The following is a 27,964-nucleotide window of genomic DNA, read 5'->3' as shown; positions in this document are numbered from 1 at the left end:
CCAGGGCCACCCTTGCTACAAGCCTCACTTCAGCTCCAACCCCCCTTAAATTCTCTTTGGAGATTTCCCCGAAGAAGAGGTTAGGGTTTTGAAAGCCACATAGTGCCTTAAAATAGAGGGGGCTCGGTTTGCAGGGACAAGCCCCTGCCCTGAGTGCCTAGTTTGATAGTGTGTCTCTGTGGCGAGGCACTGAAAAAGTTATGGAAGACCAGAAGAGAGCCCTCCAGCCGGCGACTGCTTCTCTCGGTGTCCTGTTGGGGTTGCTGGTTGTGGACAATGCGGTGTTCAAGTGGTCGATTGCATGAAGTGGAGCCACGATCCCTCCAAGTGCGCTTGAGTTCTGCTGGAATGAGACACTGGGCTATGGATTGCTCATCATGGGCCATGAGGAGCTTGAGACCTCTTTCGCAAACCCCCTGCAGACCCTGAAGCAGGATGGTGGAGGGGTTGGGGCTGCGAGCAGGAGGGCTCTTGGTCAAGAGTGTGGAACACCAGCTGAAACCAGCTGAGGGCTATTAGTGTCAGGTTCCGGAAGCTGCAAGAGGAGTGTGTGGCAGCAGCCTGAACATCTGCAGTTTGTGACGTAACTGCCTTGTGGTGCGTGTTGTAACCTCTGCTGCACAACACCACCACTTCCTGCTAGAGCACCATTTTCAAGAGCAGGCTGCAGGTTACGGTGCTGCCCAGGAGCCCAGCACCAGCCTTAGTGGCTTGTGTAAGGGGCCTGGCCTGGCAGGCTCATGCAGGAAGCAGTCTCTGCTTGAAGGAGCAGGGCAGGAAAGTGGCTCTGGGTGGTGATACTGCAGTGCACTGGGGAAGCAATAACATTGCATACTTTTGATTTAAAATAAAAACTTCACTATGTCAGATATAAAAGGTGTATATTAAATCACAAGTGGCCCTGTTCCATGTGGAGGGTGAAAGATGTCACCCAGTCCAAAAAGGAAAGATGTAGAGTAGGGGAGATGAGAAGAGAAGGATGAAAAAGAGAGGCAGAGGTTCACCCCCAGTATGAAGGATCCATTCTCGAAGGGGAGGGCCAAGTCTTGCCTCTTAGTTGCCCTCACACACCCCGAAGGATGTCCTGCTTCATCATCGGGCTCTTGCTCCTCGTTGGGCTGGCACTGCAATGCCCGACGGGCCCCTGGGGGGTCACTTAAACAAAAATCTTTTGAGAGAAAAGCCTTTTGGTGAGTGCGGGTGTGTGGGGTAGATCCGGTGAAATAGGTGGTGAGGTACGTGCAGGGGTAAATAAAACTACCTAGGGGTATCCACTAGTGAGCTTTTTAATAGTGTGGTGCTGCTGGTAGGTTAAAAAACCTGAAGGTTGGTGAGTTACTATGAGGCCTGATGTGCCCGTGTAACTAAACAAAAGGTCGACAAGTTTCATGCCTTAGGAGTCTGAATGATCAGTGACGTTTCTTCAGGACCTAACTAATGCAGTGAATGGGCACGTCAGAAAAGAAAGGGGGTTCCGAATAGAGATGGTAACCCACATAGGTGAGAGGACACTTGGGGTTGACCGCAGGGTTAATCGCCCTATTATGTGGTCTGCAATCTCGATTTGTAGATATGCCCAAGCGAGGAAGGTACCCTCACAAGATATGGAAACGGTCTCCTTAGGCTAGTCACCGCTGGATGCATGCACCCTATTGGGTCGGGTGCCGGCTCTTAAGCCCTTCCCTCTCCCAGCGGCTGCCTGTAGTGATATAAAAGGTGAACATTTGTACAGTTCAAAAGAATAGTCTAGAAATTCGTCTGTTATTTAAACAAGAGTCCTATTGGAGGCAAAACCCGCAGGAGCGACCTAAAAGAAGCCCAGTCCCATAAAAAAGTATTGGTGCCACTCACTGCCTCAGATTAACCACTGGCTCGGAGTCCCAGCTACCAAATATCACTTGCCTGAACTACAACTTGGATCATTTTTGCAACACCAGTGCTCAGTCCAGCAACCTGACCAAGCCACTCTTCCTGAGCATCACTCTCATTGTCAGGGTCTTCATCCTTCTCCTACCTCCATCTGGAGCAGACTTTCTTCCAGGATTGTAACGCATGCAGATGCTGTCCTCTGGCTCTGTTCCACTATCTTGGCTTTCAAACGTTTACCGTCTGATCGAGTCCTGGTTTTGGTGTGCTGAGATGTCAGACTTTTGTCTTACGACATCCATCACCTGAATCTATGCTTGCTGCTAGTCTGTTTTTTAAAAAGACTTCCTGTCCAGCAGTAACCTCAAATTAGCTGTGTAACATCTGGTATATGTCCATGCTGTGCAATTGTTCTAAAACCTTTTGAACATCTTTCTCATCTTGGGAGGCACCAGCTGTGGTCAACCAGCTATTCACTTTTCTCATGCTAGTTTTCATTAGGCCTTTTACTTATTCTCCTCTTAAATAGGGTGCACCCATCCCACTAATTGAACGATCAAGCTACTAGTGCTCTGTGGGTCACCCCTTGTGGTGAACTGGTGGTTGTCATGCCTTCAAAAAAGAACAATTAAGACATACTTGTAGGGCACAACTCGTGTACAACCTTGCTGTTCCAGAAGCAGGTTTATTATATGGCCTTTGTTCTTCTCAGTTAGATCCACAATCTTTAAATTATTACTACATGGCTTTCCATATCCTCCTCTTTGTTTCAACTTTTGTGCTCAGTGCACCATTCTATAAACTTTGGACTTTTAAAGCCCTTTATGTCTTGACGTAGGCTATCTATTTCAACATGTGTTCCTTTCGCTCAGTCTGATGTTTTTTTGAGGTCAGCTATGATTAACTTCAGTATAATTTCCACCAACTTCTTTTGGTTCCCAGATGATACCACAAGCCCTAAAAGCCATCTGGACAATACTTCTATATTGTTTGCTACAGTATTCATGTCCAGGCCTCCTGGTCTACCTTCCTTCCTGGCAGCACTTCATTTCTGATCACTGAGATGATGTATTTGTCCGTTATTTTGTTTTGCTATCTTTAGTTTTTTCCTTATCATTCTGCCCACTCGAGCTGTGGAATGCATGCCAAGATTCCTGGATAAGTGTCTCTTTGCTTGTTATTGTGTCTTCTGCTATCCCTTCTGCTTTAGTTCCCTCACACTGTGCTTCCCTTCAACTGTAGTTGGCTGCACAACAATCACCTTTGTACCAAATTCATCAGTGGTTTCTCAGACTGTGCGGCTAAGAGGGGGTCTGATTTTCTCTTGTGCCCCCAGTTTATTGGCGAGCTCATGGTCCTGTAGCTGAATCTTAGTTTATCACAACTCTGTCAGTCAGAAGCCACTATACCCCTCTCCAGTTCCTTATTGTAGGCTGTTCTTTCAGATCTGTAGAGCATCCTGCTGGTTCCAAAGCCAGGCATGGTCTTACTGCTGCTCAGTCCCTCCCCAACTGCATTGCTTGTGATGTGTACAGTGTTATTGTTAAGTGCCTGTTGCTTACTGTTCCCTGTTTAACCACTATACTCTTATTCAGTTGTAGGTGATGATCTGGTATTACCCCCTAGCTCTAGTAGGGCTCCCCCCCCCCCAACCATGATTCCTTAGCAGTACCATACCTGCCCTGAAGGCCCTGCTTAACTGCCCGTCCTTGACCAGATTTCATAATGGAGGGCGGCATATGTCCTTCAACGTGCCTGTGCAAGACTCAAAGATGGCCTCTAGAGCTCCTGGTGACTGACTTCCCATTGGTCGTTTTGTGACCGGGTTCTTCCATAGAGCAGGCATTGTACCTTCTGCTGCTTTACTTAGAGTCGCACATCTTCTCCACATGATGCCTGCGTCCGCCATCTCTCATTTCTTTCTAATAGAAGGAAGTTATAATTTATCCTCCCCAGTTTAGTTGGCCTCCTGCCCAGTTCTTGTGTTTGGCACACTAGTGCAGGGACAACATTAAAGGGAGATCTACAGTATTTCCACTGGAATGGCACTTTCAAGAAGACCTCCTTGGCCCAGTTTTCTAATATGTGCACAACTGTGCTGAACTTTGTTCCTATTTGAGCTCTCTTCTCTCAACTATTGCATGGTGTTCACGTCTCTCAGTGCTTATGACCTCATGTGCCATTTCCCTAGGGCTAGCTTGGGCCCAGCAAGGAATGGGTGTCCTGAGCCATGGTGAAAGGAACAGAAACAATAGTGCACAGAGCTGTGTTTGAACATGACTGTTCATTAGAGCACCAGGGTAGACCCTCGTTCAATACAAAGACAGCAGAGCTGTGCCCCTTCCATTTCCATGCACAGTTCCAGGTGACCTCGCACACCAAAAGGTTATATGATAAGCACAGTATCAATGTTCAATCAACATTCGTATTGTGAAAAAGGACAAGATTAAACTGTTCTCCCAAGAAATTTGTTCAAGTCAATTTTCTTCGTTTTATTCTTTCTTTATTTGTTCAAACACTCGCAGATAAAAATAGCCAACGCGTTTCGTCCGAAACCGGACTTCTTCAGGGCTACATTTAAAAAGATACAAAAATATATTTCAATATGTGTATGGATACAACAGTCCGTGCATAAATAATTAAATTTACAAATATTTTTAGATTCAAGGAGACATTTACAAAACACCAGACCATTCCGTTATGTACATCTTACAAAGAAAAGGCTTGAAACCATGCAATAAGATTCCTGGGAGAACATCAGCTATTGTAAAACATTTCGGTTGGTTCAACATATATTAGTGTGTTATATACAGGATGTTATTCACCAAGACATGTAAACAAAAAATCCCAATAAGCAGTATCTACTGAGTTTAGACGGAAAGTCACAATAAATGTAAACTGGATTTAAACTATAAAAACACATAACCTAATGTTTGTGTCACGAATCAATAGTCATAGATGATTTTAACTCTCTGTGCCCAAACAAAGGTTATATGCGAGCAGTGTCTACTAATTTATAACTTGAGTCATGAGATGACCATGTCTAATAAGCTTTCAACTGTGATACACATTTGACCGTTTCTATAAAAGCTCCAAAGTTGTAACATATTCTCAATACCTTAGCGCAGTGTACTCTCATGTCGAGCGTTCCATCCGTCCTGACAGGTATACAAATAATGAATTTCTATAAATAAATATATAAACGTTTTAGTAACGATGGTCATACTATTGCCTTGAACTGTCGGTTTTCTTAACTCTTGTCGAGTGAACGTTATGAGACAAGGTTTTGGCTGTTAGTTGTTTAATTAATAAATATTTCCTCAACCGTGTAAACAATTTATGTTAAATCTTTGGAAATTGTAGACATCAGTGCTATCTGTGTTACCTGTTTCGGTAATTGGTCTTTTTACTTAGGTCAAATGCTCAAAAAATCTAGCCCTAAATATGGGTACAATAGTGATTACACACTATTGGTACATTTGTTTTTTTGACTACTCATTACCCATGGATACTTTGTATTAGGGTTTTAGCAAGTCAGGAAAACTTCCTCACATAACTAGTGTCCAAATTTTTTTTGGTTTCAGGCATATACTTTACTCTTCCCCTAACTCTACTGGATCCCAAATGAATGGATGATTACTAAATCTGCCAAGGATATAACCATAGTAAGTGCACATTTTAATTTCCTAATGACTGTTAAATGGCCCCTAATCCACCAATTAGGCAGGCTTTTCAGGTGTCGGGCTTGCTCAATAAACTTATTTTGCATAGCCATACGTATCGGACACATGACCTAGATTTCCATTACTGGCCTGCCAGATAGTGATAGCTGTCTCTTGCCATGCAAAAGTTTTTCTATACATGACCATCGTTACTAAAACGTTTATATATTTATTTATAGAAATTCATTATTTGTATACCTGTCAGGACGGATGGAACGCTCGACATGAGAGTACACTGCGCTAAGGTATTGAGAATATGTTACAACTTTGGAGCTTTTATAGAAACGGTCAAATGTGTATCACAGTTGAAAGCTTATTAGACATGGTCATCTCATGACTCAAGTTATAAATTAGTAGACACTGCTCGCATATAACCTTTGTTTGGGCACAGAGAGTTAAAATCATCTATGACTATTGATTCGTGACACAAACATTAGGTTATGTGTTTTTATAGTTTAAATCCAGTTTACATTTATTGTGACTTTCCGTCTAAACTCAGTAGATACTGCTTATTGGGATTTTTTGTTTACATGTCTTGGTGAATAACATCCTGTATATAACACACTAATATATGTTGAACCAACCGAAATGTTTTACAATAGCTGATGTTCTCCCAGGAATCTTATTGCATGGTTTCAAGCCTTTTCTTTGTAAGATGTACATAACGGAATGGTCTGGTGTTTTGTAAATGTCTCCTTGAATCTAAAAATATTTGTAAATTTAATTATTTATGCACGGACTGTTGTATCCATACACATATTGAAATATATTTTTGTATCTTTTTAAATGTAGCCCTGAAGAAGTCCGGTTTCGGACGAAACGCGTTGGCTATTTTTATCTGCGAGTGTTTGAACAAATAAAGAAAGAATAAAACGAAGAAAATTGACTTGAACAAATTTCTTGGGAGAACAGTTTAATCTTGTCCTTTTTCACAATACGAATGTTGATTGAACATTGATACTGTGCTTATCATATAACCTTTTGGTGTGCGAGGTCAACTTGTGAAACTAGATTTACAGAACAAATTTTATTTGTTCTATTTTGGGATCTAGGGGGTTGTATCCTAGACCATTCGCACCCAGACTCTGATTAACGTTAGGAACTTGACTTTTGGTGCGGCCTTTAAAGCCTCAATCCCCTTCTTTGTTGTGACACAGTTCCAGGTGAGGCCAAGTACCTCCTGGGTCCTCCATGGAACCATGGTCTCCCTTACAACCGCATTCCTTCCAGTGGTCTCCACTCCAGATGGGTGTGCTCCATCTTTGGTATGGTTGCACGCGCCTTGGTTCCTTTCACCCAGGTCGGGGCAAGTGTGATAGAAAACTAGATTTCTTGGTGGTGGCAGTAGCTCAGACCGTGATTGAAGCCAAGGTGTGATGACAGTCCAATCCATGGGGAGAGATGCAATCTATGGATGCCACAGGTAATGCAGGACTCATTCGCAGAGCCACTGGAATTATGAATTGCATTGTAATTGCATTTATATAGCGCTTATTTCCCATGACGAGGCCTCAAAGCACTTTTTGGCAATTGGCACATTACTCTGGAACCCAAAATGGATTAGGTGGGATTAGTAGTCTGATATTTGAGTTGATTTGAGTGGTGGATATGTGACTCTGTTAGTTGGATTGAAAAGGATAATGGGGATGGAAGAGGGACGAGTCTAGAAAGTGTTTATTGGGAGATCATCGTAGTAAAATGAGTTTTGGAATGAGAAATATGTGAGGGAAGAATTTAGAAGGGTTGTTTGGGAGATCATCGTAGTAAAAGGAGGTTTGGGTTGATCCAAGGAGGAATAGAAGAGGGAAGAGTCTAGAAGGGTTATTTTGAAGATCATACTAGTAGAATGAGGTTCGGGATGAGTTAGAGAGTGGAGGTAGAGGATATATTAGGAAAGGTATAGGTTGGTGCGCCACCGTATTTTCTTTTTACAGTAGGAGTAAATTCATAAATACATAGATACATAGATACATATTTATATCAAGAAATGCACAAATCCAGATACATACATATAAATCATGTGGTTCTGGCTGGAAGGATTGCACCAACCAGATGGCCTTCATTTTGAATTGAACAGAGGAACTGAAAGATCGCACATACAATTGAAAGGACAGACGGATGATGCCAAGAGGGGTATCTGGTTAGAAGCTAACTGCAAATATTAATGTTTTAAGTTTTGTACAGGCCTCAGTTTCTTTGATCAATCTTCGAAGTCCAATTTCTGTGTGACTCAGCAGCACAATATCATCGGCGTACAATAAATGGGATATCGTTAGTGGACCTAACCTTAGAGCATGTGAGTTGCCTAGATCCAGCTCTGCTCTAGTTTTTTTTGGAAATGTCTGTGGTTGGACTGAGTTGTCTCCTCACAAACTGAGTCCGTCGTCTGTGTTGAGACACGGGAGTCACAGGAGTAGGAGCAAACAGTAGCAGCGGGAGCAGGAGCCCAGCGGGAGCCCGGCAGCTCAGCAGCCCAGCAGTTCAGTCCGACCCAGCAACGACTCAGCAGCGAGAGGCGCTACTGCCCGGTAAGAATCGCGGTCGCAGAGCTGTAAGAGTCGCGAGCCGTGAGAGAGCTCCGGGAACCGTGGCATACGCGTCAACCCAGCAGGAGCCGCGGCAGACAATCAGGCCAACAGACAGAGCGAAAAAAGCGGAGCTTTGAGAGACGTGGGAAGAGAGATGTGGGGAGAGAGACCCGTAAAAGCCGCAAAAGTCGCAGTAGTTCAACAGGAACAGCGGCGGCCCAGTAGGGGGTCGCAGGAGCCCCACAGGACCCCGGCAGGAGCCCCACAAGGAACTGCACTAGAACTGTGAGAGCCCCGGGAGAGCCGTAGGAGCCCAGTGTGGGCAGCGGGAGAGCGGCAGTGGGGTTTGCTAGAGCTTCTCCAGCGTAGTGAGAGCCACAGGAGAGCTCACACCCCTTAGCCCATGTGGGTCTGCAGCTGCAATGTTTTCTGCATAAATATGAGTTGCCGCATTTGCCACCTAATACATCATCTCCTGCATAATCTTCATATTTTAACAAAATAAATAGTTTCAAGATCAAACTGTTCAGGAGTTACTTAAAATTTGAGTACGCATGTTGCTGTGTAGTAGTGAAAGGCCCTTCACAAAGATTGACTGGTCATCTTTGAGTCGCCTATTGTTGTGATTGGATTTTAAACTGGCGCCAATAAGGTGAAGTCCCTGGGAAGAGCTTGTTACCATCTTTAAAAGTGATGCTATTACAAATTGCGGCACATTACACCGTATAATTTGCCTTTCCATGCTGCTTAATTTAGTCAACTCTGCCGCATAATTTACACCTTTGTTAGAATCCTGTGTCCGAATGACCGCATTTTTGTGGACCACAGCTGTCGAGTGTTTTCTTTGTATTTACAACATAGCGCTCAAGGTCTAAAGAGTCTGTTTCCCTTACTGCAGGTACCTTCTCCATCATCGCTGTCATGATTGGCAGCGTGACCGAGTCCATGGCTCCCAACGAGAACTTCATGCTACCTGACAATGAGACGGTCCTGGACGTGGCAGCGAGGGACCAGGCCCGGGTGGACATATCAGTTTCCTTAAACTTCCTGGTTGGAATCTTTCAGGTGTGAGATTTGTTTAAATTGCCAATCTAGAGGGGGGGAGCAGTGCTTAATTTGAGCAGGTGGTTTCCGGTGCCCGACACAGCACTTAATTCTCAGCACCTGCTCTTAAGTCTGCCACATGGTGGAGCTGTTGTAGAATTTTGAGATGAGAACAACAATAGCTGTTTAACTATTCAATATTACCTGTCGTCCACACAATTCTTGTACCTTTGAGTTGCCAGAATAGCCTGAATTGTCACATTTGTAGGAGCGTGGTGGTTAGTAGTTATGTTGGTACTGCCATTAACATTGCTGGCGGGGCAGTGGGGTGGTGTAAGAGGCAGTGGCCTGCTGAGAAGGGCCCTGGCACTTACCTTTCTATAAATTAAGACTGATAAGTGATATTATTGGGTGGTACTGACCCAGTCAATGACTGATCAATAGAAGTGAGTGTACTAAAGGTGCGGCTTAGTGTAATTCTAAATCCATTGTGGTGTCATGCTTTTATCATCTGTAATTCAGAGATATGTGGTTTGTAAAGTGTGAACTAATATACATATTGTAAAATCAGCGATGCCGTTATGGGTTCGGTTTGGACTTGAATTGTATTTATGATTTGTTAATTACCCTGGTACCAATTTTATAAATCTGACCAAAACTTGGCACCGATTGAATAATGTGCTCAAAATTCGACGGTTTGTCCATAATCGCCAAACTAATTATGCGTGAACTAAAAGTAGGATTTCCAATGATCAATCCAATAGTAATGTTTGTTCTCTACGACAACAAAACTGGAATAGTATCAAAATTAGCCTAAATAAGTCCTTTTTTGTGGTTAGTTGTAAATCGGTTCACAGTCAGTCGCCTGCATTGCAAACAGGAGTAAGTCAGCCTTCCAACCTATATTCTATTATTTATTTGCAGATCTCCTATCTGTGGGGGATCGTAGTATTAAAAGAAAATACTAAAACCAAGCTTACAATTTAAAAAATCGGATTTTTTGATAGAAGCTTTTCTCCCGTTGCTCGTTTATAAATTTGTGGATACCGGACCAATCTGAGTGAAAATATTGGAAATGGCCTTGACTGACAATGTTGTTTCTGCCATTATATGAGGAAATGGACTTGGAAATGGACTTGGTCCTGAGTATCAGAAAAAACAAAACTTTGGATGTTATCATGGGGTTTGGGAAGTGGTACATGATCCTAGAAATTGTGAGGGGAGATTATAGAGAGGCAGTGGGAATATGTATCTTGGGCTCTGGGATCTGTAGAAATACATGGAGATCTGCAGACCCACCATTCTGTCTTGACCTTGCTGGTAAAAAAACCTTTTATGGGTGCCACCGGTGTAAGGCACATGAGATCTGTGGATTTAAAAAAAAAAGTAGTCCCAAATTGGCATCTTTAAAAAGAAAAAAAAAACACGGAATCCCACATTGGCAGCCCTTATAAAAAACAAAAAAAACAACTAGGAATCAATCCCACATTGGCAGCTTTATTAAAACAAAATAAAATCTGGAATATCACATTGGCAGATGTGGGGAAAAAACAGGAATCCCACATCGGCATACGGCTCAGATCAAGCTGCACATGGCCAAAGGCGGTCCTCAGCCAGTTATGGGGGCTTGGTGGTGGTCAGCGCAGGGCATTAATGCTGGCCTTGTCGTCTCCCACTGCTCACGCCCATAGGAACAGTGATTTCTTACTTTGACAAAGGGTGAAAATATCTAAATAAAAGCCCCATTGCACTGAAAAACCTTAATGGGAAGTTACAACTGTTTTCTCAAAGATAATAATGATTGTTTTAAAATAAAAAAAAACATATAGCGTGCCATACAAAACTTCAGATGAAGGATATTGTGATTGCAGTCCAAACCTGTGTACCCCCAAGCAAGCTACTCAAAGTACACTGCTGCTCTGCCCAGCAAGGGGCAAGCATTTTATTAAAAAGAGTACTGAGTCCACACATTTTCCCCCTTCCTCTGCCCTGCTTCCTCTTTTCCATCTCACTTTGTCCCCCTACTTGCTTGATGCAATCTTAATGGACATAGAGCGTGTCAAATAAACAACATACCATCTTAGGTCAGCCACAGCAAACACTTGAATATCCATTTGCACTGGTTGGCATTATAAAATCAAATCTGATTTCCTTTACTGCAGTACTGCCTGTGGCTCTCTGGTCTAACACCATCTCTCAAGGCTTCGATTTCTAGGTTTCTCTCCCTCGCACCCTCCTTCATCTGTTTCTCTTTCCCTTAATTTTTCCCTTTCTCTTTCTGTCTTTATTTCTCTTTCCCTCTTCTAAGCGCTTTGGCTTTATTTCTCTTTCCTTTATTCATTTTTTTCTTTCTCTCCTTTTCTCACCCTCTTTCTCTTTCCCTCTTTCTCTCCCTGTCTTTCTGTCTCAGCAACACAAAATTCTGTTCTTAAAGACAAGTAAAAATGTTAGGTAATTACATTCACTTTCTAGTTAGTTGTGACAAAAAAAACACCATGAATGTGCTGCATGAGATGTAGGTTTCAAAATGTCAGTAAATGTTATGTCCTCCAGCCGACCTTGCTTGTGAAACCAGGTATTTGGCACATTCTGAGATTTCTAATTGATTCCAGCAAAAAGATGTAACATTTTCTGCACAGTTAAGCAATGTAAAGGCTTCATTTCATGTCTTAGTTTGCAACCCTGACACTTTCTGAACAGCAGTGTGACATTTATACAAGATTTGAACATGATGATGGTTCGATGCTTAGACTATGGGGCAAAGGGATCACTTAAGAGACGGTGTCTACTGACACTCATTCTATGTCCCGACTTCCCAGCTCTCCTCCTCTCGACTTGGGGGCCACAGCCCAGTGCATGGCATAGGTGTCTGTGTTATCAGTAACCTTGATTTAAACTTGTCTTTTCTTTCCAGATTGTTCTGGGCCTGCTGCAGTTTGGCTTTGTCGTCACTTACTTGTCGGAGCCACTGGTCCGGGGCTACACAACAGCCGCCTCTATTCATGTCACTGTGTCGCAGATGAAGAACCTCTTTGGACTGCGTCTAAGCCAAACCAACCAACCTCTCTCCTTGATTTACGTAAGACTGGAGAAAAGATGCTGCTTTTTCTAAATTTAATTCTTATATTTACCATTGACTTTGTAGTTTGCTGCAAGTTCCCTTAGGGTTACTTCAAAGCGCTAAAGATGGGCCATATTCAGTTTTAAAAAAAAAAAATGTTACCAAGTTTTTTTAATTGAGGTTTTAATTAAACAGTAACTCGAAAAACAACCCTTAGTAAATGCATTAGGTTTGCCTATGTGGTTAATAATACACTGTTTTTTGTTTGCAAGTTGTAGCTTGGTGAATATTTGTGCAATATAAGTTACTGAAAGTCTGTTCAAGTGTTTGTGTTGACGTCCAGGCTTTTAATATTTCCAGTAATAGAACAATTCAATTCTAAAGGATGATTAGCTGGTATAGAGTAAGTTATAGTTTGGCAAGTCTGGCGTGCTGATATAAAAGTGCTCTCAGCAACATTGTTCCAAAAAGGCTGACAAAAGGTCTGAATGCGAAAAAACTGATTGAGAGCTAAGAACGTTGTTTTTATAGCCTGGCAAAAGAATCCGTTGGAAAACCAGTCCCACATTTTATCTTAAGAAACAGTAACAAAGAATCCAGTTAATCCAACAGTGAATACAATGAAACAGCAAGCACTGTGCAGGCGAAAACTTAAAAAAAAAAATCCCGCAAAGTGGATGAAAACAGTACTTGAGCCTAAGGACACTGATGAGTGAAACACACAAGAGAAACAATAGGAAATAGTAGTCTACAGCCAATAGAAATGGAGGACAAGTAAGTGGCAAGTAAATGAACCAATGAAAAGCAGGAGGGTGAGATGTAAGCCCCTTTTAAGATTTATATTGAATACAATAGATTTCACAAGCTGTGCAGGCGAAACCTAAAAACAGCATGGGTAATCCATGCATTCGTATCGATGCCACTAGTGCAACAGGGGTGTGCAATACAGCGCAGCATCAGTTGTCTTGTTAAGCTCAAGAAGGGAGGGTTCATTCTCATGTTTACTGGGATGAAGTTCCACATTTTAGGGGCATTGCTCGAGAAAGAGCTGACTTTTCACAGGGAAGCATATTTTCATTGAGGAAAAAAGAAATAAAAGTGAAAATTTACTTTTGCCAATAAGTTTCTGCATGGTGTGCATTTATGTATTCCTGTGATAGTATTTCTAGAAAGCTGCTAGTGTTGCAGTTTCCTAGAAATACTCCCGATAATTCCCTCTCAGCCCACAAAAATGTACTTTTACTCCAAATTAAGGTGTACATGTATGTTAGTAAATTTAGAATATTGAGTTGTGTGAATCATGCACTGGAAATGTTAGGAAACACAGATGTAATTTTAACCTGCCTCTTGCTGAACTAGATAAGGTTTGTAGAAAACTTTCTCAAAGTTGCATTTCAAGAACTTAAATGATACTTTAACTTTGGATGTATATTTATTCTGCTGTAGGTCCATTCAGGTTTGAATAACCAGCATACAATAAAGACTAAGTGAAAGAAAAGAAATGTTTGCACCTCTCTCAAAGGTGGCGTTCTGGGCTTCTTCTGAAAATCTTTGTGATATTTGTGTGACAGTGACATGTTTGTGGTACAGTTATGTACACCCTTACCAAACCTTCTCTTTGTCTTTCCCATAGACCATCATTGCGATCTGCTCCAGACTGCCACAGACGAACCTGGGAACGCTCGTGGTCAGCCTTGTTGCCTTGGTGACCCTCTTTGGAGTCAAGTTCCTGAACCAGAAGTTCAGTTCCAAGCTAAAGATGTCCATTCCTATCGAACTGATTGTGGTGAGACCTTAAATTCCCTCCAGGTGTGATGCGAGGGTTGGTGCTTGGGCTGAAGAACCATAACCAATTGAGTTTGGAAGGAGAATCCTCAACAGCAATTGCAGCATAGTCCGTAGACCACTGAATCCCTATCACGAGAACGTGGAAGAGTTTGCTTTGTTGAAGGAAAGACATTGTTTTAAACTGCAATGTCTAATGTGTTATGTGGGGATTTGCAACACGTCCTTATAATCCAGGATCCTCTGAAGGTTTTTTAAAGGTTGCATCCCTTCTAGTTAAGCATGGCTAAATCTACTTTTCAGTTTAAGCAAAAATGAAGAGTGCTTGTTTATAAAACCTTTTCAGTGCTGGTCTGTAGTGGAACATAAAATATCTAGTCATGATCTCTACACAGAAAACAGACTTCGTATTCAAACTTTGGCTCAAGTTGGCAGCTGTACAAGACTACGGAGACTGATTAACCACAATACTGGTGCATGTCTCCACTAGTAATTGGTTTATGATGTTCTTATCTAATGGGTACATTATGACCTATACATACACCAGTCTCCAACCTGTTTTGTAGCGAGAGCTACTTCTGATCAGTGAATATCATTGTGATCTACTGCAGGCTAAGCAACTTGCACATTAGTACCAGACACCCTCTCACCCAGCTCCATTGACTTTAAGCTTAATTTCCGTAGAGCCAGATACTATGGTTTGAGTAAAGCACTTTGACTAGAGGCCCTATGACAGGGCTGCCATGTGTCATTGGGAGTGCGGTCTTTGGGGATGTAAGAACATGCATGCGTATGAATGGGATATATTTGTACGGGTGACTGAGAGACTGTGTTGTATGTACTTGTGGCACAGACATACCTTTCACTGTATGTGGCACCATTACATATGTAACACAAATCTACAACAATTTTTTTAAATGGAAAAATTTAAAGTGCAAAACATTGTCTGCAAAAATGTCCAGAATAATTTTTCTGCACTTAAACTTTTTCCGACCTAAAGTAATGGCTGTATTTTTCTGTTACAAATATGACACCAGGACTACCAGCCCCTGGGAGCAAGATGCCTAGTGTGTGTAAGGTGACACTTTAAAATGGAAGAAGAGTTAACTTTGTTTATATGTATTCCATAAAATTCATCATTTACATTTTCTTCCATTTCAAAGTGTCATATTTACAAACTGCAGGCAACATGTTCCCAGTGGCTTGTAGACACGGTGCCAAATTTATATATGAAAAAATACAGTCATTTGTTTAAATGGGCCGGATTAAAAAAAATATGAAAAAATGCTTCCTAAAACATTAAGACGTAATTGGCTTAATTGAAAGTGGAGAAAAGATCAAGGGCCCGATTAGGAGTTTGGGGGTGCAGGAGTGGGCCACCGCCCGCCATATTACGAGATTCCTCATGTCTGTCGAACTGTTTTTTCAACTCTGTGACCCAGTGTGGGTCACAAATCTGACTGAGCACTGCTCACTATCAGGCCCTGCTCTGCAGCCTGGTGTTCATAATGTACAATAGACACAGCCTTCCTTTAACTTAAAAAAGGAAAATCTAACCCTGAGCTATTTTGAAAATGAGCTCAAGGCTGTGAACTACTCTGAAGGTGCCTACGAGCTTCTAGTAGATCTCGATCGACTGGTCGGAGACACCTGCACTAGTCCTTGATGATTCTATAGCCCACACTTCTGTTTCCATCAATCATTGATTTGTGTTAGTTATGAAATACTTATCCCTTGCCATCTACATATCCCTTATTTCTTTTACAGGATGTATCTAGCTGTAGGTATAGTGATGTGCTGTAGAAATAATCAAGAGGAAGGGCATGACAAGGGAACGGGTTTGAAAGAAGGTTGATATCCATTGCTGATACAAACTTCTCTCCTGATTCCTTGGTTTTTGTTGTTGTTTAAATACAGTTTCTTTATTCAGTTTTCCCAAACATTATCAATACCAGCAAAAAGTAACACACCGGCAAACGCAAACATAGGGCATATTGGGCCCGGTTGTGGTATCTATCCATCCCTTGATGTTGGTGCCTCTTATCGATATGCGGATTTCCACTAGGACTTTGTTCTTTCTGATCGTAATGATTGGCTGTATGCAGCTCACACTGATCCTTGCTTACCCTTATTGGCATGCATCGCTGGTCAACACCTGCATCCTTCTTGGTAAGAACTCATCCACATGGTACCAGTTAAGAACCATTCACAGACAACGTCCTTAGATCTTGGTTTCAGTGTCTTTTACTGATCCATGTCTCCTGCAGTTCTTGGCTCTTAATGTAAAGTAGTAATATTCAACTCTACACCTGTCCATTATTATTTATACTACAGTTCATTGGCCATATGAACATCTACTAGCCCTTGGTTCTCTGTGTTGCTATTCATTGTGCAATGGTACATCATATGCCACATTCACTACAATGCCACAAGAGAAGCTCCAGTGACTTCAGATTGCGTGGGATGTTAATTGTATGAAAGGTCATTCTTTCTTAATACTGTATTCTCCTTTTTCATTTTTTTCCAGCTTTTTCTTGCCACTGGAATATCTTATGGAGCACAGCTGCATGCCCAGTTTGGAATAGCCATCGTGGGTGACATACCAGTGGGGTACGTCAGTGTAATTCTTTTTCTAGTTATTAATTTAAAATGGAAATCACTTCCAGTGTATTGTGCATCACAAACCAAGCTGCTCAGGTGTGGGGATAGCCAATAGGTCTGGCTTGGGTTCTGAGTCCTGACATACACATACAAATTTTGCATTGAAAAAACTAATATTTTTTGTTTTCAATATACAATGCATGTAGGAAATTGGAGTGTTAGTTGAGGGAGGAGGTGTGAACTCACCTTAAATAGTAATCACAATCTTTTTCAGGGTGAATTGCTGATGTCCCCAAATAAACTTGTTCTTAACCCTCTGGTAGCTTTGCACAAAGCAGTCAGGTTTAACTTCCAGGCAATGTTTAAAGTATTTATGCAGTGCTCAAACAGTAATAAAGTAAAAGTACAACACAAGAAAAAGCCCAAATAATGTAGAAAAATAAAGTACATTTTCATAAATAATATGACACCTACACAGCAAAAATCCAAAAAGTAGAACCAGAGATGTACATTTTTAAAGGTTAAATGAAGAATGCTGCAGAAAAACATAGTGCAGCAACATGATTATATGGTCGTGCTAGACTAGGGCTAAGTTAACAGTCAAGGCAGACCGCTATGGTGGGCGGGTCAGACACATGTACTTGGTTCATTCAATCAATCAATCAATCATAGGCATTTATAGAGCGCTCTACTTACCCGGAGGGTCTCAAGGCGCTAGGGGGGGGGGGGGGTGCTGCTGCTACCCGAACAGCCAGGTCTTGAGCTTCTTCCTGAAGGCGAGGTGGTCTTGGGTCAGGCGCAGGTAGGTCGGGAGAGAGTTCCAGGTCTTGGCGGCCAGGTAGGAGAAGGACCTTCCTCCCGTTGTCGCTCTTCGGATTCGTGGGACGGCGGCGAGGGCGTGACTGGCTGATCGGAGGTGTCGTTTGGGAGCGTAGAAGTTGATGCGGTTGTTGAGGTAGCTCGGGCCTTGGTCGTGAAGAGCTTTGTGTGCGTGGGTAAGGAGACGGAAGGTGATTCTCTTGTTGACCGGGAGCCAGTGCAGGTCTCTTAGGTGTCCGGAGATGTGGCTGTGTCGTGGGATGTCGAGGATGAGTCTGGCTGAGGCGTTCTGGATCCGTTGGAGTCTCTTCTGGAGCTTGGCGGTGGTTCCGGCGTAGAGGGCGTTGCCGTAGTCCAGTCGGCTGGTGACGAGTGCCTGGGTGACAGTCTTCCTGGTCTCGGTGGGGATCCACCGGAAGATCTTCCGTAGCATGCGCAGGGTGTTGAAGCATGACGAGGAGACGGCGTTGACTTGCTTGGTCATGGAGAGGGAGGAGTCCAGGATGAAGCCCAGGTTGCGTGCGTGGTCTGTCGGTTTGGGTGCGGTGCCCAGGGCGGGGGGCCACCAGGAGTCGTCCCAGGCGGAGGGCGAGGATCCCAGGATGAGGACTTCCGTCTTGTCCGAGTTCAGCTTCAGGCGGCTGGTCGACATCCACTCGGCTACCTCTTTCATTCCTTCGTGAAGGTTGGCTCTGGCGGCGGCGGGGTCGTTGGTCAGGGAGAGGATCAGCTGGGTGTCGTCGGCGTAGGAGATGATGTTGAGGTTGTGTTGGCGTGCGATGTCCGTGAGGGGGCTCATGTAGACGTTGAAGAGGGTTGGGCTCAGCGAGGATCCTTGAGGGACGCCGCAGATGACTTCGGTGGCCTCTGACTTGTACGGTGGTAGGCGGACTCTCTGTGTTCTTCCGTCGAGGAAGGAGATGATCCATTTCAGCGCCTTCTCCTGGATTCCGACGTTGCGGAGGCGCTGCACTAGGGTGCGGTGGCAGACGGTGTCGAAGGCCGCGGAGAGGTCTAGTAGGATGAGGGCCGCTGTTTCTCCGTTGTCCATCAGGGTTCGGATGTCATCGGTGGCAGCGATGAGGGCGGTCTCGGTGCTGTGGTTGGCTCGGAAGCCAGACTGTGAGGGGTCGAGGGATCCGTTCGTCTCGAGGAAGGCGGCCAGCTGCTTGTTGACGGTCTTCTCGATGACTTTGGCTGGGAACGGGAGCAGCGAGATGGGGCGTTAATTCTTGAGTTCGGTGGGGTCCGCTGTTGGTTTCTTGAGTAGAGCGCTGAGTTCGGCATGCTTCCAGCTCTCAGGGAAGGTGGCGGTGGTGAAGGAGGTGTTGATGATGTCCCGCAGGTGGGGTGCGATGACGGCGTCGGCCTTGTTGAAGACGTGGTGAGGGCAGGGGTCGGTCGGAGATCCGGAGTGGATGGAGTTCATCATGCGGACGGTTTCTTCGGTGCAGATCGGAGTCCAGGCGCGGAGGGTGGTGGTGGGGGCGGTGGTTTGGTCGAGTTGGACGTGGCGTTCGTCGGTTGGGTGTTGAAGCTGTTGTGTATGTCCGCGATCTTGTTGTGGAAGTAGGAGGCGAGGGAGTTGCAGAGTTCTTGCGATGGGGTGATGTCGTTGTTTCCGGCGTTGGGGTTGGAGAGCTCTTTCACGATGTTGAAGAGTTCCTTGCTGTTGTGTGCGTTGTTATCCAACCGGTCCTTGAATGCAGTTTTCTTGGTGTCGCGGATCAGTTGGTGATGCTTCCGGGTGGCAAGCTTGAGGGTGGTCATGTTGTCCGGTGTTGGCTCCCTTCTCCAGGCTTTCTCGAGGGCTCGGCAGTTCTTCTTGGAGCTCTTGAGTTCATCGGTGAACCACGGGGCCTTCTTGCTGCCGGGTCTGCTGGGCGGGGTCCTCAGTGGGGCGAGTTTGTCCGTGCAGTTGCTGATCCACTTCGTGAGGTTGTCGGCGGCCTGGCTGGGGTTCGCTGAGCTGGCGGGAGGGTGCTGGCTCAGGGAAGCGGCGAGCTGGTCGGCTGTGATCTTGCTCCAGCTTCTGCGGGCGACCTGTTGCTGGTGGTGGTGGGTCGTCGTTCTTCTGAAGGTGAAGTGGACGCAGCTGTGGTCCGTCCAGTGGAGTCCTGTGACGTGGCTGAAGGCGATGTCTTTGCTGGATGAGAAGACGGCGTCGAGTGTGTGTCCGGCGAGGTGGGTGGGGGTGGTCACCAGTTGCTTGAGTCCGAGGTTGGCGAGGTTGTCGAGCAGGGTGGTGGTGTTGCGGTCGTTGTTGTTCTCCAGGTGGAAGTTGAGGTCCCCCAGGAGGATGTAGTCAGCGGAGGGGAGGGCATGCGGGCTGACGAAGTCGGCGATGTCCTCGCTGAATTGGGTGCGTGGTCCCGGGTGCCTCTGAGGGTGGTCTTCGGGTCGGTGTGGATCTGGAAGTGTAGGTGTTCGGCGGTAGTCAGGATGTTGTCGGTGTAGGTCGTGATGCGGATGGTGTCCCTGTGGATGATGGCGATGCCTCCTCCTGTCTGGTTGGCGGTGCGGTGGAAAGTTTCAATGAAGGCGGGACATTTCAAGTCAGATCTCCCTCAGAGGGGCAAGCCAGTAAATTAAATCAGACGGTCGACAATCGGTCTGGTCTCCTGCCAGTTCTCTGGAGGAAAAGTTGGCAAAAAGTTTCCAAGTTCCAGCTTTTGCAGTTTGGTCAAGTGTAGTACACTCTAACACCAGCCAAAGGTCCTGGGAGGCACCACTTAAGGGTTAAGACTTACTCTCCAGAGGCCAACAGTAGGGTCCAGGGCAGTTCAAGTAGGGATGGTCAACTGGGAAGTTGCAGGGAGAGAGAATTCTGAAAGCTTGTTGGGTTTTTATAGCTCAAACAGGCGACTAGCCAATAAACCCTTGGAGTCGAGGCAAGGAGGTCTAGTCTTCCTCCAGGTCCTTCAGACAGCAGGGCCGTCCTTCTGATTGTTCACAAGTCTACAAGTGTTCTGAGGAGGGTGCCATGGGTTGCCACAACTGTGCACAGTGACATCTTGTGGGTTTCGGGAAACTCTACTGCTAAGCAACTCTGCTAACTCTTCTCCTAACTGGAGGAAAAAAGTGCACAGGGCTGACCCTGCCCACTTTTACAACACTTCCTGTGTGTTTTACGTGCACTGTCCCTCAGTGCCCTTCTCTACCTAAATCCAACATAGCAGAACTCTTCTCCCCTAATCAGAACTCTCTGTGCCCACCTGAAGGTGTGGCTATGTTGATAGGTAAAGTCTCTTGTGGTCACTCCAAACCAGTTGTGGGGCACCTCCCCCCGTCCTACTGGATTTGGAGCCAAGCTGACTAGTAATACAAAGAGAGACAGGCCCAGGTGTGAACTACATCTGCCAATGGCTGGGTAGACATTATTTAAAACTCAGGGTGGTTCTGAGCACAACCCCCAAGTCATCTGGCTCAAGGAGGAAACATCTCTCCATAATCCAGCATTTTGTCCACTGTCTAGGAGAAATCCACATCTCCCCAAAGGGGAGCTATTCACCAGTCAGGTGGCACTGGTAAAAAAAGGCCCATCTGGTTTAGGCAGGAAAATGACAAGTTTACAAAAGTGTAATTTCTTAAATAGTAATATAAAATGCTGATTGACCATTAATTTGGATTTTAACGTTCTATTTAAATGAGTCCTTGAACCATTTTTCTAGCTCCACGAAAACTGAAATTAAGCATTAGAAGTTGTTATAAAGTAGCCCAATGCTTTCCTGTGGAGAGCTAACCTTGGTACTGTGAAAAAACAACTTTGTTTCTTTTTACTGCCAGCACATGTATAACATTAAATTTTCATGTCCTACTTTTTAAGTACCATACACCCTGCCCTATGGGTATTTTGGGACTAACTTAGGAGTGACTTGTAAGCCAGCTCTGTGTTCCTTTCTTGGCACATGTTCCATATATTTAAAGAATGCAAGAGGCATCTACGTGTTGATGACACTTGCTGTCCTCCAGACTACACCACATGATACACCTACAACAATCAGGGGCGTAGCGTAATCAGTGGGATTCAGGGGGTGTGAATCTCAAATATCCCAACTAAAGTGGTGGGCTGCAGGTTCTAAGAGTGAGATGACCAAAGTTCTGGATGGACTGTACCCATAAGGAACAGGGTCAGTACTGATTTGCATTAGGTAGGCCTCTGCATAGTGTGCATAGTTGGCAAAAAAACAATGGGTTGGAATGCTGCCTCAAGCGATTGCCAACCATTGGTCTATTTGCAAGCATTCATCCCATCACCTTTGGGTGTTGGATTGCCTGTAGAATGCTTTGAAAACTGACACTGGCACAACTTTCCAAGCCTGCTACTGACAATGTGTGTGGATTCCAAAAAGTAGTAGATTTGCACCCATTCACTGAGTATGTCTGTGGGTGCAGATTTACTATTTTTTTGATAAACTTGTCACTATGTATATTTAAGTTTCCCAGTCCAAATATTGACAAGATAAAACTTCTTAGCAAAAGCATAACAATGAGAAAAACTGACACTGACAAAGCAGTTATGACTCGGGCTCTCCAGACCAAACTACCAAGCAAGTAAACATTTATTTGGGGGGGGGGGAGGGGGGGGGTACCACTCGCCAAAGATTTCCAATGAAGCTGTACACTCCTGACTACACAACTCAAATCTGCAATATTGTAACTAACATACTACCACTAGAAAGTAACACTTCGGCTACATATTTTAGATCTGCAAATATAACTCCACAACTAGAATTGCCATAATACTAGCACACTACAAGTGCAGGACTTTAAGAATGCTCAAATAACAAGACTGTAACCGTACAACTCTCAGCTTTACTTCTGCTCCCTGTCTGTCACTGTCCACCCCTCCCCCCCCCCAATTCGGATCTCTATGTATTTCTTTGCACCCCAACCCCAGTGTCCCTTCTTCTGCCTCCCCCCATCTTTACTCCAGCTCCACCATTTGTACCCCCCAAGTTATGACTGACACACTTGGATATACCATTATTTGAGTGATAGTAGGTAATTAATTTTATAATTGAGCAGCCTTTACTAGAAATAATTATTGTTTTTTGAAAGTAAATCCTTTGACAAGAATGACTTTGTTTTGTTGTTTCAGCATGCGACCCCCCTCAGTACCGGATAGTAGCCTCTTTGGGAGTCTGGTGGGCAATGCATTTGCAGTTGCCGTGGTAACGTATGCCTTCACCATCTCAGTCTGCAAAATGTTTTCCATGAAGCATGCTTACAAGGTGGATAGCAACCAGGTGAGTATGAGCTTCCTCTTTTTATTATTCTTATTCTTCCTCTTCTTCCCCCCCTTCTTCCTCGTTCTTTCCTCATCTTCCTTCTTACCTCCCCCCTTTTCCTTCTCTTCCCCCTCTTCTTCTGCTATTGTCTTTTTCTCCTTTCCCTGCTCGTTGTCCATTTTTTAAAATATTATTCTTACTTTACTTTTCTTTTCTTTTTTCCTTTCCTTTTTATCTCCTTTGCACTCTTCCACGTCTTCCTCTTCCTCTGTTTCCTCCCCTTATGGTTGCCCATCTTCATCTTTTTCTTTTTATTCTTCTTCTTCTTCTCCCCCCTAAATATTTCTCCACTTTTTTTGTCTTCCTCCATTTTGACTTCCGCTGTTGCTTCTTCCTTTTCGTCTATTTCTATCCTTCCTTTTGTCTCCTTCATCCCTTTCTTTCCTCTCCTCCCATCTTCTGCATTCACGTTTTCCTTGTTTCTCTTCTTTCTCTCTTTCTTTCTCTTAGGCCATTTCCTCCACTTGTGGACCTCTTTTTGTCTTTCCTCCCTTATTTCTTCTTTAACTTTTTCCTCTTCTTTCTCTACTCTTCTCATTCTCCTTCTCTCCTTCATCCTCCTTCATCCTCTTCTTCTCCTTCCTCCCCTACTTCTTAACTCACGTTTTCCATCTCCTCTTGTTCTACTCCTCCTTCCTCTTGTCCCACTTCCTCTTTAGCTTCTTCTTTTTCATTCCTCTATTGTCTTCACTTGTGGTATTGATATTTCATTTGTTTCTTCTTACTCTTCTTCTCCTTTCTTCCTCTTTGTCCTTCTTCTTATTTCTCTTCCTGCTCCCATCTTCTCTACTTCCTCTTTTTTGGTTTCCTTTTTTTCTTCCATTATAGTTCTCCTTCCTCTTTTCCTTCCTCCTCTAATTCATCCTCCACTCTCTCCTTCTCGTCCTCTCCCTGTTTTATGCATGCTTTTCTCAACATTGTACAAACATTATCAATCAAAAGAAGGGTACCATCTCGCATTTGAGCAATCGTAAAACATACACCCCTGCTCTACCTAATTTACTCCACTCTGGAAATAAATCCATTTGGCCAAACTTGGTGTTCTCGCATGAAATAACACTTTTGCAGGCTTTGCACCTTTCCTGGTCATGTGTGGTACTATTAAGTGTGAGTACCTCGTCCCTAAACACCTCAACAGAGAATGCAACAGAAACCCATCCCTTTCTCAAAGCTTTGAATTCATTCCAGGATGCATTGAAATGAATATCTTCTACGTCGCTGTCCACTAGACACAGGCTAATGCAGCAGACGCCTGGTCCCTGTAGACCCTCCTAAACCCTTGCCAATGTTCTATCCTCTCACCTTGGATCTCTCCTGCACTAATCAGTGTTTCGAAGCACCAAACCAGCCTCCATGTTTTTGCCCTGTAATCTATCCAAAGAATGTTTTACACGCACTCCATCTTATGTCATTGGTGCTGTCGTGCACCCCCCCCCTCTCTTTCTGGGGGTCACAGGTAGGTTTCCTTAGTTACCAGAAGGAAGCGGATACTTAGCCTTGGCCTTTGTGGAGAAAAGGATTCCAGGTAAGTACTGCACCGGCTAGTACTCCACGCTTCCTTTGGGCGAGAGATTCTCTTGACATGGTCATTCCACAAGTAAGTGTCCCTTTTAGTTGCTAACAGAAAACATTACTGTGAACATTTTCTACAATTTGAAGGCATATTCTGCACACAAAAAGCTTGTCTTGAATGAGGCTTGCAAATCCATTGCAAAGTGAACACTCTTGGGAACATACACAACAGAAAAAGAAATCATAGATCATGTCAGTCTTTGTCTAGGGATGTAGAATACATTAACATAATCAAAAACACACCAGAGCTCCAAAATACGTGAGGGCTTCTGATTAATGCCACAGTGCCACCAATCACCATTACTGCTTCATGACATGCAGTTTAGTTTCTAGCTCCTGGAAGTCTCAACCTCACATTCTTCCTGCTTTCTGGAAAAACCTCAAGACCTTTTTATTCATCTTCAATCTCATCAACAAACTCACCTATAAGTGTTCATCTACTGTCTTAGCTAATCATATGCTCGAAAGGGTCATGACACACATAGTTTGTTAATGCTCTCTTGTTTTGTTGGCAGTCTCCCTCCTCCCCTTTAGAGCCCCTGCTGCCCATGATGACTCAAATCTAGTGTTGCTCATTGTAGTCCCCCCTTGTACACAAAAATGAACCAGTAGCAGCACTTGGTCAGATGGTCACCTGACGTCTCACCCCACCAGAAGCAAAGATTGTATCTGAAAGTTGTGCATGATTTAGCTCTATCTACTGATATTCCGTATTAAGATTGGTTTAAATCTTGTTCAGAGATTTAAAAACTTGTACTTTGCTGCTGAGGGGAATAAGTAAAGGTAAGAAAAACTTGTGAAATTAGCTTTCTGCCTTACCACAAAACCTCCTCCTTACTGGTGTTGACACACAAGACCATTGTGTAATTAGGAACCAGCTTAAAATTCAGCCATTTCAATTTGTTATTAGTGAATAGCGTCCTCCTTGTTCTTCTGCTTGGTATTATTCTGACTTGATGTGTCCAGTGTTGGCCTGTGATGACCAGAACCTGTTCAGATTTTCACAATCTCTGCATGAAAATGCATTTATTAGACACTGAATGGTAATTATTTACACTGTCCGCTTTTCTTTCTGAAAATCTGGCTTGGCTTTGACCCTTGTAGATAGTTTGGACACATATTCCATTAACCTTTTTTCCTTTCTCGTGCCTCTCATAAGACCCTTTGTACACACATTGTTCTACAAGTAGGTGTGACTTCGTCACTTACTCCTGAACTTTCAGGAGAAAGTCACATTGACTCACAGTAAAAGCTATGCTCCTTTGGGTCCCCTGTCTTGTTGAAGGTGCTCTGAAATAGCCACCTATGCCATACTACACATGAGTCTGCAGGGATAATAAAATGGATAATCTGAAAATAACATGGATGAGTGTCTTAGATCAGATTTGCAAAGTACTTTTTAGAGCCTCCTTTACAAGCAATAGAAACGTCAGTCACCTTGGCAAGGAAACTGACAGCCCAGTGCATACACTGCAGCACACAGCACTGCTTTGCAATGAAGGATAGTTGGACAAATTAATGTGTGTGGCAAGGAGCAATGACTGTTTTATTTTCTGTGTTGCCTCTTTGGACATTCAACAGCTGTGGTGGTCAGGCCAAGGGTAGTGTGGGAGGAGGAGGCCATACAGCTGAGGCGTGGATTCCAACGGATCTAGGGATTCCAGTGCCTTTTGAGCTCTCATGATGGAATAAAAGTCCCTGAAAGTATGTGCCATTGTCCACAACATGCAGCCTTGGCATGAATTATGCACGGTTTGTTTCCGGGGCGGATTGACTGTGGTCACACATCTCTGTGGATCCTCTTGACTTTGCTCTACTGTTCCCTCTCTTGCAGGAATTGATCGCTTTGGGCCTTTGCAACCTGTTTGGGAGCTTCTTTCAGTGCTTCACCATCGGCACAGCCATGTCTAGGAGCCTGGTGCAGGAGAACACAGGAGGAAACACTCAGGTCTGTTCCCTGATTTCAGACAGAACTTCAACCGCCTGGTTGGTTTAATCACTATGGTCTCTGTGCTGGTTTCATGGGGGTCACTTGTAAGCCTGACCAGGTTCCCTCTACCCACCTTAGTTTACACTTACTTTTCAACACTCTGTTGGCACCACATTAAGGGACATTGTGATGACTCCATTTATGCACATGTGTATTAATGTCTATCTGATGCATTTTACATTGAAATAACGGATAAGCATGTTGCTATATACGCTTTACATACTATTCTATTACAAATCATGTTCTAAGTGTGTATCCAGGGGGTTCTAAGCCCTCCTATTACATGTTTATATTCCCATGATCCTCTGCAGCACTCTAGTCAAGTAGGATAATACGACAGATTACGGTCTAAGCGACTTGCCAATGAAATCTCCTGTCAGCAGCCGCTGACTGAGTGCTTGACAGTAACCAGCGTATTACCTTCAGGTATTGAGGGAAGGTCGAAGGAACGGTGTGCCGGGCTATTGTGGAGAGCTGATCTTCGTTAAAAGCCGGCACATAGGGGAACTTCTTGAGGTTCTCTGCACCATGAGGAAACTTCATCCTGAGCTGTGGTGTGAGCCATATAGCTCTAGAGTTTCCCTCCCACTCACATAGCCTCACTCGCATCATTCCATCACTCGACATGCCTGCCCTTCCATTGCCTTCTCCGTCCCACTGCTTTTGGAATAGACACCCAGGTAAGTCTGTGCCTAAAGACTGCCCCTTCAGTGCAAGCTGTGACTGAACATTCATTCTCAATCTCCTCCACCCTACGCAGTTTGGATTCCGCCCTCGCCATTCCACAGAGTCTGCGCTGCTTATGGCCACCGAGACCATCAGGCAAGGAGTTGATGAGGGTCAAACTATGGCACTCCTCTTACTTGACCTTAGTGCCGCCTTTGACACTGTAGCACACTCCATCTTGCTACAGTGTCTCAATAAAGGAGGAATCAACGGGAGGGCACTTAGATGGCTTCAATCCTTTATGATGGAAAGAGGCTTCCAGGTCAGACAGGGTGAATGCTACTCTAAGATATTCTATCTCGACCAAGGGGTTCCCCAGGGCTCTGCCCTTAGCCCCACCCTGTTTAACCTGTATGCATCTCCTGTCGCCACTATTGTGGAGAGATACGATATCCAACTTGTATCTTATGCTGACGACACGCAGCTGGCCATCTCCCTATCACGGGCGCCCGGCATTGCAGCCGTCAACTTCAGTGCTTGCATGCAGGAGCTTGCCTCCTGGATGTCTAACAACTGCCTGAAGTTGAATGGCGCTAAGACTGAGGTGCTCGTGGTGGGGAGTAGTCCATCTGTGTGGTCCTCGGCATGGTGGCCAGACTGCTTGGGCCCTACACCTAGGCCAGCTCAACAGGCCAAAAAGTTGGGGGTCCTGTTTGACTCCGAACTATCGTTCACGCCCCAGATCAATCGGGTAGTGGGAATGTGTTTTGGAGTACTCAAAACCCTGCGCAAGGTTCTTGATATGCTCCCTGTTGGAGACAGACAGACATGCCTTGGTAACATCAAGACTGGATTATGCTAATCTCCTGTACCTGGGTAGCACGGTCAGCAGTATTAACCGTCTCCAGGTGCTGCAGAATGCAGCAGCCAGGCTGGTGCTAAGGCTCCCGAGACGTACCTCCTCTAAAGCGGCCTTAAAATCTTTACACTGGCTACCGATCTGTGAAAGGATCAAATAC

The 27,964-nt window shown here is 44.4% G+C and overlaps 1 protein-coding gene across 2 annotated transcripts in view; it reads left to right on the top strand.

The window, feature by feature from the left end:
* The window catches only part of LOC147693064 (solute carrier family 26 member 6-like), a 222,609-nt gene that overhangs the window by 87,167 nt on the left and 107,478 nt on the right, over positions 1-27,964 (top strand). For both annotated transcript variants that reach the window (XM_086939311.1, XM_086939312.1), the window contains exons 5-10: positions 9,015-9,181; positions 12,075-12,239; positions 13,855-14,007; positions 16,534-16,616; positions 22,528-22,675; positions 26,124-26,237. In XM_086939311.1, coding sequence (XP_086795437.1) covers positions 9,015-9,181; positions 12,075-12,239; positions 13,855-14,007; positions 16,534-16,616; positions 22,528-22,675; positions 26,124-26,237 — 830 coding nt within the window. The remainder of the gene's footprint in view (positions 1-9,014; positions 9,182-12,074; positions 12,240-13,854; positions 14,008-16,533; positions 16,617-22,527; positions 22,676-26,123; positions 26,238-27,964) is intronic.

Source organism: Lissotriton vulgaris, chromosome 9, assembly GCF_964263255.1.
Source record: "Lissotriton vulgaris chromosome 9, aLisVul1.2, whole genome shotgun sequence".
In the NCBI taxonomy this organism is placed as follows: Eukaryota; Metazoa; Chordata; class Amphibia; order Caudata; family Salamandridae; genus Lissotriton; species Lissotriton vulgaris.
This window is presented reverse-complemented; position numbering and strand designations above follow the sequence as displayed.